The 12870-nt window shown below is 32.9% G+C and overlaps 1 protein-coding gene across 1 annotated transcript in view; it reads left to right on the top strand.

Annotated features, from left to right (window-relative positions):
• The window catches only part of LOC131849681 (E3 ubiquitin-protein ligase RNF123-like), a 36200-nt gene extending 23763 nt beyond the window's left edge, over positions 1-12437 (top strand). Inside the window, exons 27-37 of the mRNA XM_059199794.1 lie at positions 264-334; positions 1314-1445; positions 1856-2018; positions 3761-3898; positions 4818-4891; positions 7058-7197; positions 8642-8827; positions 9830-10000; positions 10727-10838; positions 11322-11514; positions 12196-12437. Coding sequence (XP_059055777.1) covers positions 264-334; positions 1314-1445; positions 1856-2018; positions 3761-3898; positions 4818-4891; positions 7058-7197; positions 8642-8827; positions 9830-10000; positions 10727-10838; positions 11322-11514; positions 12196-12292 — 1477 coding nt within the window. The 3' untranslated portion in view covers positions 12293-12437. The remainder of the gene's footprint in view (positions 1-263; positions 335-1313; positions 1446-1855; positions 2019-3760; positions 3899-4817; positions 4892-7057; positions 7198-8641; positions 8828-9829; positions 10001-10726; positions 10839-11321; positions 11515-12195) is intronic.
• The last annotated feature ends 433 nt before the right edge of the window (positions 12438-12870 follow it).

The following is a 12870-nucleotide window of genomic DNA, read 5'->3' as shown; positions in this document are numbered from 1 at the left end:
CTATGCTTAGTTTGGGACTAGATGGTGTTGTGTAAATTGTCCACGGATATTATTATTATTAAATTATTAATATTATAAACGCGAAAGTTTGTGAGTATGGATGGATGTTTGTTACTTATTCACGCAAAAACTACTAAACGGATTTTGATGAAATTTTACAGTAATATAGCTTATACATCAGAATAATATATAAGCTATAAGTTTAACGCGGGTGGAAACGCGTACCCGCGCTAGCTAGCTAATTATCAATATAGATAATTTAGTCCACAGAGTCCAATCTCAAGGGTTACAACTCCTCGAGCCGGGTCTAATTCACAATTCGGAACACCCGATCGTAAGTATAATTATTATTTATGAAAGAAAACTTTTGGAATTACATCAAGAAACAATTTAAAAGTTATACTCGGATTGAGAAATTTATAAAGAATTATTTAGTTTGTTGATATACTAAATGTGAATGTCATTATTAACAACCTATTATTGTTCTCGCCTGCTTTTAACAAATTAGTCACGCTTTTATTTCGATAGTGTTTTGTTTTGTTTTACTTTGGCTACCAATTATATAGTGGTTTGTTTCCTTATTTCATTTTCACAACATTTTCGAAATTAAAATGATTTTGTGCAAAGTTGTCTGCGTGGATTTTGACCCCTATCTCACTTATTTTAACAGCCAAGGACTTTGTAAATTAAGAGTGAGATATTGCAGAGAAATTACTTGGTATGAAGGTATAACACTAGATTTTCGGAATGACCAAGCATGTCAGACAACAAGTTTATAATTGTTGTGTCTGAGATGCTTGGTCATTGTAGAGAGATCATATAGGGCATATCTCACACGCCTTAACATTTCGTGATACTGTTCTTGTTATTATTTCTTTTGTATTTAATTCACGCAGTACTACTAGAGTACTAAGCTAAGTAAAGCTTATGTTATAAGTACTACATGACTGATAGAAATATTTAAATAGATTAGAAAGACAACTGTACTAATATACTATGCTACTACTACAACAAAAAATACAACAGACTATAATGAACTAAAAAAACACTATTTACACACATTACGATACGAATCAATAGACTACCGGCATAATGCTGGAAGCGTTTCAGATCAGTTACATACATAATATATATATATAAAACATCCAGACCAATACAAACAATCGTATTCATGAGTACAAACGTTTACATCGTGCGAGGAAAAGAACCCGCGACCATCAGAAGTAAGGCAGTATACTAAACTGCTAAACCATAGGGACCCTCTTTGTTATGTATTCATTTCAGTAAAAAATGTATAATAGATTTTTTTTTAGCTGCATGTACCCAGGACTATGCAGAATCTCTTTTCGCATTCGTCCCAGAATACCACGTGGATGCTATGCTAGAATTATGTAATACTCTGCGACTATACATGCATCCAACTGTACCAATACAACAGCTTCCAGGTATTGTCCAATGGTTACCTCCAAACCTTTTCATAGTCCTATTTATATTATATTATGAACATCAAAGATTGTGGTAATAGGTAGAAGATGGATAGATTTTTATTACTGTTTGCCGCAAAAACTTTCGTATTGATTAGAATAAAGATTGGCAAACAGCTTTAGATAAAATCCTAAATTACCAGCGGACGGTAAAGAGTGTCATCACTAGAAAATTATGACGTGCACAATATGCTGAAAGATCCTATGTGAATAAATGATTTTTAATTTTGAAACAAAACTGAGGTAATTTTTCGACGAGGGCATTGCCGAGAGTTATAGCTAGTTATAAATAATAAAATAATTATTTCTGAACAGTTCTTACTACTTTTCGTATCTCAATTGTGACTTATATTAATTATATTAATAAATAGAATGGGAGGAGTTAGTGGTATCCTGTGCAGCGTTCCTCTGCGCGGAATTTGCTGACCAGCGGATAGTTCTAGCCAGTACAAGAGAGTCTCTAGTGCAGACTCTGGCATCGTTTGCAACACAGCCAACTACTATGCGAGCCATCGAAAGAGTGCCCTTGAAACAGTAAGTAAATCATTAAAACTAACACTAAATAAAAAGAAAAAGTAAAATAAATTATTACCGAATATTTAATTCAATCCATCTGCATTGGAACCTGTTTTGGCTATATCTGTCGCAAACCCGCTTGCTTTCTAATTTGTGATTCAGTTTCAAAGGTGAGATAATATGACAGTGAAATTTCAGGATACGTATACAACGACAGTTTTTAGTAATAAAGAACGGTCACACATATCACGGGCGGGGCTCATTTAAAAATATGGCACATCAAACAAGTGTCTCATAATCTAAGTCTACACTAGTGCTCTTTCATATTCAACTTATGTCTTCCACTGATGCATATCTTAGAAGAGAGTGTATGCTATAACGCATGCACTGCTAGCGCACGGCGATCCGTCAGCGATGGGTTGCTCTACAAAATTGTAATTTAGTAACAAAATGGCGGAGGAATTTATAACACTGAATATTAAAATATAAGTAGAAAATTATTTTATAGAATCGTTGCAAATTTTTAAAAAGGAGTAATGGAGAATTATTTTTGTCAGCTCTAAATTTTTCAATACTGAAGTATTTCTTTTCATTAAATAATCTTTCATCCAAATTCTTCTTAGCTTGCGCTATTTCCTTACGTTTATAAACTCCAGAAGTTCCAGGTCAATAACCCACAATGTGGACCTACATACACATAAATTTACATACTTTTGATTTGAGTTGTTTACCAAAACAAACGGCCATCTGGAAAACAATTATATGTTTGCACGGAATTCGAATAACTTTGTCAAGCGTAATTTAATCAACACAAATTTATTCTGAAGACGACTTTAATTAATCCCCATAAAACTCAAATTAAAATTGCAATATTGGATTTCCGCTTGGCTGGTTGACATCGTAATTTAGATCGGTAGATGTTTGCGCTCTAAATTTACATAATCTACTTATTTTATAAAATAAAGAGTATAATTGAAAATCGAATGCTATAGAATTAAATTGTAATGTACCAGTATAAATAATATCACTACTAATTTAGGTTTCATTTAAAGCTAGGTCTGGAATCAGTCTCTCACGATACAATTCTCACAATTTTTACAACTCAATTATCGAAGCATCTATGCATGACACGATTAGGCACTTTGATCTGTCTTGTCATACTGCCAGAATAATTTTAGAGATAATTTTCTACACGATACAATACAAAACGGTAAATTGTCTCGTGTTGACTTTGTATTTTGTAAAGAATAAATAATATTGTAAGTACATGATTTACTTACAACATTAAGTTTTTATAGAAATTCGTTTGCATTACTGTTTGCTAGTACTTTGCTTTCCGGTGTCGACGTTAAAATATAGTTAGACATAGCAACTAGTTACTTAAATGCGATAGAACATTTTCGTGCTCTATTTACCACTCACAATCACATACCAAACCGATACAATATCGAAACCCACTTATATTATGGATGCTCATGGAAGAAAGTAATCACTTCCCATCAGATGTGCTGCTGATGAATGAACTCATTTATCTATAAAAGTATTGGTAAAATAATAACGGACTCAGAATAACGGACTGTTTTTATTCAGTATAAAATATTTATTTTACTTATTAAAGCATTACTGCACAAATACAAAATATACGAGCATAAGACGGTCTTAAAATAGCTGGTACCAATTGATTTTATAAGTTTATTTTCCCTCATTCACTCATTAATTTATCCGAGTATAAATGTAATAGAAATATTCTCTGTCTATAGACAAATGTCAATGGTAGAAGAATTAGTACGGCCATACCAGAATCGTGCATGGGCGCAGTCAAATTGGGTGCTGGTGAGGTTTTGGCACGGGTCAGGGTTCGGATTCCGACATCGTCAGTGGCCGCACCTAGCCGCCAGGTAATTATTGGCAACTCTTCATTTCCCTGTCCTTAATTGTGCCTAATTATACTTTGTAAAAAGTCGTCTGCGTCGGTATTTCAGTCTCACCTATTACAGCTGCTAATCAGTTTGCTTTGTAAGCAGTGTTTCGGTTGAAGAGTATAGGACAGTAAAATTACAGGATGTGATGTGGCATGACATCTTGGGTGGTATTACGGGCGTCACATGATGAGGCAATGTAGTGCTGTTCATAGGCGACGGTTACCACTTACAATCAAGCGACCAGACAGCATGTTTTGTATAAAAAAACTATCATATGTATTGAATAAATGTTCTATATATATAAGTATCAGTGTTTAGTATTTACTTACGTGTACTGTTTATTCTATTGTTTCTCCTTGCTCCCTTCAGAGTATTACTAAGTATGTAGACACAAATGTAATTTCTTCAAACAACATTTACATTTAATTGTACATTTTCCAAACAGTATTATTTACGCCAACGAAGTCTCATTTATGATACTAGTTTACTCACGGAACTTTGACTGCATTACATTTTCGCCCTTTTTGCAACATTTTTCTATACAGCTTCGCTCCTATTAATCTAAAATTTAATCTGGAATTTTGCTTCTTTTATATATCGGGAAATATAGTGTTTGTTATCGAATTCCTCAGAAACAGCTAGACTGATTTTTATGAATTTTTCTTGTGTACATTTAGTATGTAGTACTATTGTTTATATTCCAAGATGATAATAGAATTCCTTACCAGATATAGTTTATATAGCAAAACTACTTTTACCTGGTCAAGTAATATTGGTGTAGATAGAGATATAGGCTATTTTGTCAATAAGATTTATTACTCTAATATCCTAATGCGTAGAAACGTTTGAAGCTAATTGAATTTCCGATGTAAATAATCCAACAATGCTGTTTCAGGTACGGCGACAGAGAACCGACTGTAAACAATTTGGGTGCTAAAGTAGATGCTGGTCTTATGAGCCAATGCTTTGGTAAATATTCCTTATTTTGGTATATTTCGTTTGGTAAGTATTCGCTCGTTCGCTTATATACGATACAGTAGTATTTCAGCGTACGAGCTATGCTCGGCGTTTTTTTTAATTCTGTTGTATCGGAGAAGATATTGAAGATATACCAAAAACAACTTTGTACAAACTCGACTGCGTAGACACCGATATTCACCTAAATACAAATATTTTTATTTTATACAGAAAAAGAATATGATTACTGAATCACATGCTTCAGTACAATCTGGCATGCTTAATTAATAGTGTCCAGTTGTTGTCTATATAAGAATAGTATCTATACATATTCCACAGCTTCATAATTCATAAACATTTACTTTATTATTTAATTTATGGGCGAAATACTTCGGTTACTTCACGAATTAAAATAATTGAAATATTCATCAACTAAATACAATTTATTTCAACTAATGTATTTATTACAGAATAAGGTTTCGTACCTTATTTTTTTGGAATAACAACGCGTAAAGTATACTTGAGGCATACAAGTTGACATAGTGTCTATTCCATAATGATTCTGTATATATACAACATTACTATTTAATATCAGATGGGCCGTGAGATCCCTACGATCGATCTCCCCTCCGATCGAGCCCCCGTCTCCAATTCAAACGGGGATCGAAATTACGACAGCCTGAGCCGAGGTTCGAACACTCAGAGGTGCCCTCGGTGCCGGTGATCGTATTCGTCAGGCAAGGACTTGGCCTTCAGCCGCTCCAAGTCCTTCCGCGGGTATGGAGTGCCATGTGCACTCGCCTTCTATCGTCCGATGAAGCTGTATCTGTAGCATGCTGTAGCATGATGTAAAGGCTAGCTGCAGCCAACAGCATCAGAGTAGTCCGAAAATAAAAGAGCCGTGAGATTTGCCAGTCCAACATACGATACAAATATACAAGAACTGCTTTTTATGTTTCGCTTCTCTTTTTATATTAGGCCAAAGTTTCATGTGACTACATGGTGTAATGAAAATCATGTCCCGTCGGTTTGATCTATATGTGCATATTTATTGGCATATTAGGATGAGGACGTCAGCTTTTTTTAGTACATCGTCATACATAACTAGAATGATCATAAAAACTCACTGGTAAGAAGAATAATTATGATGATTATAGCCGTTTTATTAGAGCTCATGCCTATTCGCAATACGAGTTTTACGAAAAAATGTGCCCTAAATAATGTATGCTAAATATTGTGTAATGTAATGTATTAGTGAAAAACCACTTAAAAGAATATATGGATGTAGTCTATGGCGACTTCGGACCCATAGAGCATTGAGTGTGTACTAAGAATAGATTTAAGGCAAGTTACTAAATAAACGATTTTTCTAAAGATAATTAATTAATACAAAACTACACAAATATGTGTATATTTTGTACTTGTGTTTAAATATAAATAGGTCCTAAAAAGTCAGAATACGTATTTACTTTAAACTAACTAAGCAAATTATAAATAACTAATAACACGCGGCCTTGCCCAGGTTTTATAGTGATTGTATGTTTTCTTCATATGTTTTTTTTTATTATTATTTATTTTCACAGACAGCGGTCCGTGCCTTTGTTAATTTTATCTATCTCCATTACAATTTTCTTTTATTAACATTTTATGGTATACCACCCTACATATATATGTATATTAAAAATTACAATTAAAATCTATTCAAACTAAATCAATCAAATATAGTTAAAATATTTCTTCATATGTTATATGTTACTATACATTTTATATCAGTCGTGTTGTGTTAATAAATCTAGCCTTATATAGATAACAGAATTCTTATCATAGTTTTTATCTGAGTTAATTCTTATAAAAAAATAATTTAAATACTAATCTTCCATGTTTGGAATGTCAATATAGGACGTATATATACATTATTTTAATACAAGAAGCAAAAATTTTAATCCCATTTTTCCGAAAATTGTGCGGTAGGTAAGGAGTATATTATATAGAAGAGGAGTGCAAAATACTAATATATCTTATTAATTATGCATCAAAAATACATCAATAAAAAACATTGCATACACTAACATGTATTTCACACACACGCATAGAAGTATGTATAGTATTTGACAATGGAACTTTAATAATTTCAAAGGCTAAGGGACCACTAGTTATATAGATATATGTAATATACAGGTCCGTGCCCATCAGAAATAATCCAGAATCGAATACGAGATTACTTATCATCACACCCGAAAGACGCTGCAGCATTCTTGAACTCACTCCTCAGTCAGCTGAACTGGGCATTGTCTGAGTTCATCACCATGATGCAAGAGGTGCTTACCTTTTTTATGAAATTCTTTGAGTATTTTTCTTCGGCCATTTGCCGGCGGGAACAATTTCATAACTTGAGTTATCCATTTGTCTTTATGGTCGCATAATTTCATTCTACTACTTTACTATTTCGACTCTAATGACTTATTTGATTGTTAGTATTCACAGATATTTTCATTTAAAGATCTTATTATAGCAACAGGCAAGTTTCTTTCTCTATCTTGTGCTGAATTTGCTTTCCGAATGAGTAACATTTTAAAAAATATAAGTTGAAAATAAGTTTAAGATTATTTAATAAAGATTATTTCTATTTCAATTTTATTTGTATGTGTGTTAAACGTTTCAAGGAAAATCTGTAACTCTAGTCTTGAAGTTCTTCTCACTGGCCAAGAATTTAATATTTTTATTTATACGCAACTAGCTATATGCAGTTAAATATATATATAGTGAAAAATATATAAAATCAGGCAACCATTTTATTAAAAATCAAATCTTCCCTCTTTATAATATCGGTGATGATGATGATAATGTTCTGCTTGTCGTAGATCTGTCAACAGCGGCTCACTAATGCTTTCTTTAGTACACTGTGATGCTAAGCTTATTTCGAAAGAAAATTAAATAAACTGTAAATAATATTAGTAATAAACTACGGTTGACTATTATTTGACTTTGTTTTCTGACGCAGTCTATTTTGAAGAAATGTCAGTCACCCACGCTGACCTCAGCAACTGCATCACGTCACCCGCCCGCGACATTACTTAGTTTTCACATTTCATCTTGCAAAAAGTTACTGTGTTTTTAATTTTTTTTTACTGTTAAAGGTACTAGCATGATGGTATTTACCCCCAAGCATTATTGACTTTAAATCATAGATACAACAAATAATATTGCTAGTTTTAGAGATATTCGCTTTAAAACAAACACATCCTTCAGCTTTATTATTAATATATAATGTATTCCTATATACGATATTTACGTTACTAAATTCCAAGCTTTCGTGCCGTACAACGTTTGGATATGATTGATTGGATGAGAAATTAATAACCCATCAATATTTATTATAATAAAAAATATTGTTTGTTTTGGAAATTTCCACTGAATGTTGAGAGTACTTTTATACTGTATATTATTTCAGGCCTTTAAGACAAAATATATATGTTACTATGTTTTTTAAATTTTCTCATAGACGACCATCATTTCATTGTTTCCCTTTTGTAATCCAATATTGTTTTTGCAATTGTTCTGCGGCTTCAATAACTTGTTATTACTAAAACAGTATTTGTATCAGTTGTTTAGTACCCATAACACAAGCTCTGCTGAAGTACTAGATGGCGGTGCGTGAATTGTCCAGGGTTATTATTATTCTATTTACACCGCCTTGTTATATATATATATATATATATATGTTTTGTTTAATAATAATTTGTATCTATTATTTATGTACAGATGGATCGAGTATACGTTGATGCACACCTAGAGTCTAGACAAATAAAGTTGTGCGCAACCTGTTTTGATTTATACCATGGACTTGCTCGAGCGTTAGAACTGTGCATGTACTTGGCACCAGATTTGCTCACGAAACCCGAAGCCAGTGACAACCAAAATGAACTTCTTCTGGGACGGACGTGTCAAGTATTTACTTGATTGATTTTGATTGTATTTAGAATAAAAATGCCTAAATATATATCTGCTTCACACATTTTTCATCACAGTATAATACACACGTTCCCTTTATATAATATATAATAATAATAAACAAAATTGGAATAAATTAAAATTGTATATATTTAATTACTAAAATTGTATAATAACATTTTTTAATCATGATCCGGCCTGCTGTCTTGTATGGTTATTAGTGCTGGCCCGTAACGACGATATATAAAAGTTGACTGCATGCAACTGAAATACAAATGTTAAAATGTATGTGTGGTAGTAAAGAATTAATGCATCAGAGGAAATATGAAAGTTACGATGGTGTCAGAGAGATTGAAGAGGTCATATCGCTCGGTCGTGGTAGGTCGTAGTATAGGCATGTAATGTAGGTATGAAGACAATATTTTAAGGAAGGTGTTATATATTTAAGGTTGTAAGGTTATAATGTGTGAAAGGTGATATGGTAAGAAAGGGAGTAAATAACGAGATGACTGCGAACAGGAATGGAAGAGAAAAATTACAAACTTACACCGATCCGAAATAAATGGGATAAGGAAGAAGCAGATGATGATATTTTTCTTCACAATCAAAAAATCTTTAAAAAATATTTACGGAGATTTATGCACAACTTTTTACAACAAGTTCACAAAACAAATGTTACTAAATGCGGATTTATTGCTAGAGACATTCTCTACCAGTCAACCTTCAGGGACCTTTGACATTTTTTGGCTTCCATAAATCTTCAAATAATGAATTTGTTTGTGGAGAAATGTACTCGTAGTCTTCTTATATTTTGTTTAATATATTCGGCAAGAATTATAGTGGAAAATTGAAAATATTTTAAACTACCAGTACTAACAACGCGGTCACATGATCGATCAAGTATGAAAATGAATTACATCTTTTTTTATTTCATCCTCGACGTAGACGAAGTCGCATGTAACATGAGTAAATTATTTTTAATAAAAAAGATTGTTTTAGATCATAATGGCTGTCATATCTCGGGTTTGTGTTCGTGGTGGCGGAGGAGCGGGCTTCGCCAGGCTGGTGGCACGAGGCCTCCCTGATACTGATAGAGTGCACTACTACGTCGCTCTGACGCCCATCGCCGGCTGCCTCATCAGGATGTTGGATCCCAAATTACCTCCTGATGTAAAAATATAATTTAGAATCTGACCGTTAACGTTACCAATCCTTGGTATTCGTTAACCCAGCTAAACCTTAATCAGAGTTATGCTGTAACTCCAGCCGCTAAGTAGCTTGCTTTGTTTTGGTTGTAGGGTACATATTAGGCCCATGTTTCTAAACGTGGGGCCCATGCCCCAATGGGCAGGGTAATAAATTTGATTATTAAGGGAGGCAATTCAAAAACGGACTCTTTATTAAAATTATATGGAAAGTGAACTTCAATTATTCATAATATCTTTTGAAATTTATCTTATTGTTTCATTAAAAATTTCCTAGTGATTTTTTCCTATAACCTATTATTTAAGTTTCTAAATGCATATTTTTTTTTAATTGTGTATATTACATAGGCCCGAGGGAGGGGTGCATAAGAATTTTAGAATAGCTAAGGTAGGGCATAGCATTAAAAAGGTTTTTGAACACTGGATTAGACAGTGTTATTATGGGATGACAGGCATGACATCTTAGTCCTCTGGAATGGGATAGAATGAGTGATATCACTGGTATCACGGAATAACGTGACATCCTTAATGCTGTTTAGGTATACAGACGACGGTGACCGTTTACCATCAGATCAGCTGTCAGCATGTTTTTCATTCTAATAATATAAAAAGGCTATCTTTTAAAAATAATAGTTTTTGAACTTTGCATTTTTTTTATAAAACGTGTGATTTGTTAATAATTTTATCACAGCATCTGGATAAGGTGACAAAAGCTTTAGTAACAGAGCCCCTTTTTCGTGTCGATGGACTGGAGTTTATGATTGGAAAAACCAAAGATAAAGAACACTTCTCTTTCTATAATTGTTAGTAATAAATTATTTTTATTCTATTCTCTAAATATATATACACGAAAGTTTGTGAGTATGGATGGATGGATTTGTTTCTCTTTCACGCAAAAACTACTGTACGGATTTTGACGAAACTTTACAGTAATATAGCTTATACATCAGAATAAGACGTAGGCTATAATTTAAAAAGATAAACAAATTGGTCATGTGTGAAGCAGGCGAAGTTATGCGGATCAGCTATTATACATTTGTTTATATATACATATACATATGTTTTTTATCTACTTGTATATACTATCTTCACCTTGATATCGACAGCTTCTAATGCCTCTGATTACTCTTTAAGTACACCGCTTCACCGATGGTCGCGGGTTCGATTCCTTCACGGTGCAAACATTTGTATTCATGAGTGTGTTTGTATCAGATTAGATCCATTCTATATATTGAGATCTGGGATAATAATGATGAAGGGGTTATACATTACTGTTCATTATATAGATCCTGATGATATAACAATAGAAGAGATGAAAGCTTTCGAAGTAGTGGTGGATCGACTGCGAGTGGCTCGTGACGCAGTGGTCAAAGCCAGGTCTCCAGGATCTAGTGGGGCGCAGTCAGAACTGCTGTGCACCATTTGTTACGCGAGGCCTGCTGATACAGCATTTGTTCCGTGTGGACACCATTCTTGCAGGTGAATTTTCTTTCAATCGGGAATATTGTCTAAATTAACGTAACTTTACATTTTTCTGTGAACCAGTGCTACTTTGTGGTGTGTACTATAATTCTATGATTTTCATATTAATTGGTATATATTAATATATATATAATGTACCTAGATGTATATATACGTAGACACGTGTAACATACTATCCGTTATGTTTATATCTTATTACATTTTGTTTTTCATTTATATTATTTGCACCGACAATACTTCTTTCCTACATCACTTATGGTTGAATAGTAGAAAATGCCATATGGTATGGTAATTCCCACAGCGTATAATATATAGTATTTTAAAATATACCGATATCATGATTAATATATGCATTGAGTTATATAAAACCATAATAATCAAACACTCAAACCTCCTTATAATAGATAAGTACATCACACAAAGATAAGAAAATGTTAGAATTAACTTGAAACAAGAAAAAGTAACAAAGCGGGCTGACGATGAGTGAGGTAGGTCGACGAACGAAGAGAAAGGTAGCCATTTTTTTTAATTAAATGGCGACTGCACAATGCACAATTAATTGTTATGTATATTATGTTTTGACTTTAAATATATGCATTTTCATAGAAAAATATTACTTATATATTGACTAGAAAAGTTATCAACTCTAATTTCGAATATTTTTTATTTTTGTTACAGAGCCTGCATTATGCAACACTTATTAAACAGTAAGCAGTGTTTCTTCTGCAAAGCTGACATAGACTCGGTTAAGGAAATAGAACCAGCAAATAATTAAAACCTTAACCTTTCTTTAATGCATAAAATGTTACCAAAGCTGTGACAGAGTTTCAAACATTTGCGTATTAAAAGAAAATCAGTATGAACTATATATAACATTATTTTAAACTTTTTTCACTGTTATTTCATTATTCACATTGTAGAAACGGAATATTTACGGGATAATACTATGATAATATTATTTATGAGCTACCAATATTTTGTTTTTTTTTTATTACTAGCTGAACCCACAATTTCGTCTGCATCACATTTTCCCATTTTTTTTTACATTTTTATTGCAGTTTACTTGACAGGTAAATAAACTAGAACGTAAAATGTAAATGAATGGCAGTCCTCCACCGTGCGTTTTTCCAGCAACTTTATGCCACACACAACCACATTGTGGAATCATTAACCAGCAATGGTATTTCCGAACCGATACGTTATTAAAACGTTTAAGAAAAGAGCTTATTCCTTCTTAAAAGGCTGGCTCATGGGCGGCGGTAATCACTTACCATCAGGTGAGTCACGAGTCCGTAAGGTAACAAAAAAGCGATTAAATAAAAAACCAATATAATTACTTTTTCATATAAACGG

The sequence above is a fragment of the Achroia grisella genome, unplaced genomic scaffold (genome assembly GCF_030625045.1).
Source record: "Achroia grisella isolate CSIRO2021 unplaced genomic scaffold, CSIRO_AGI_Agris_v1 utg660, whole genome shotgun sequence".
NCBI classification, from domain to species: Eukaryota; Metazoa; Arthropoda; class Insecta; order Lepidoptera; family Pyralidae; genus Achroia; species Achroia grisella.
Note: the sequence above shows the minus strand (reverse complement) of the source record. Positions and strands in the feature narration are given on the sequence as shown.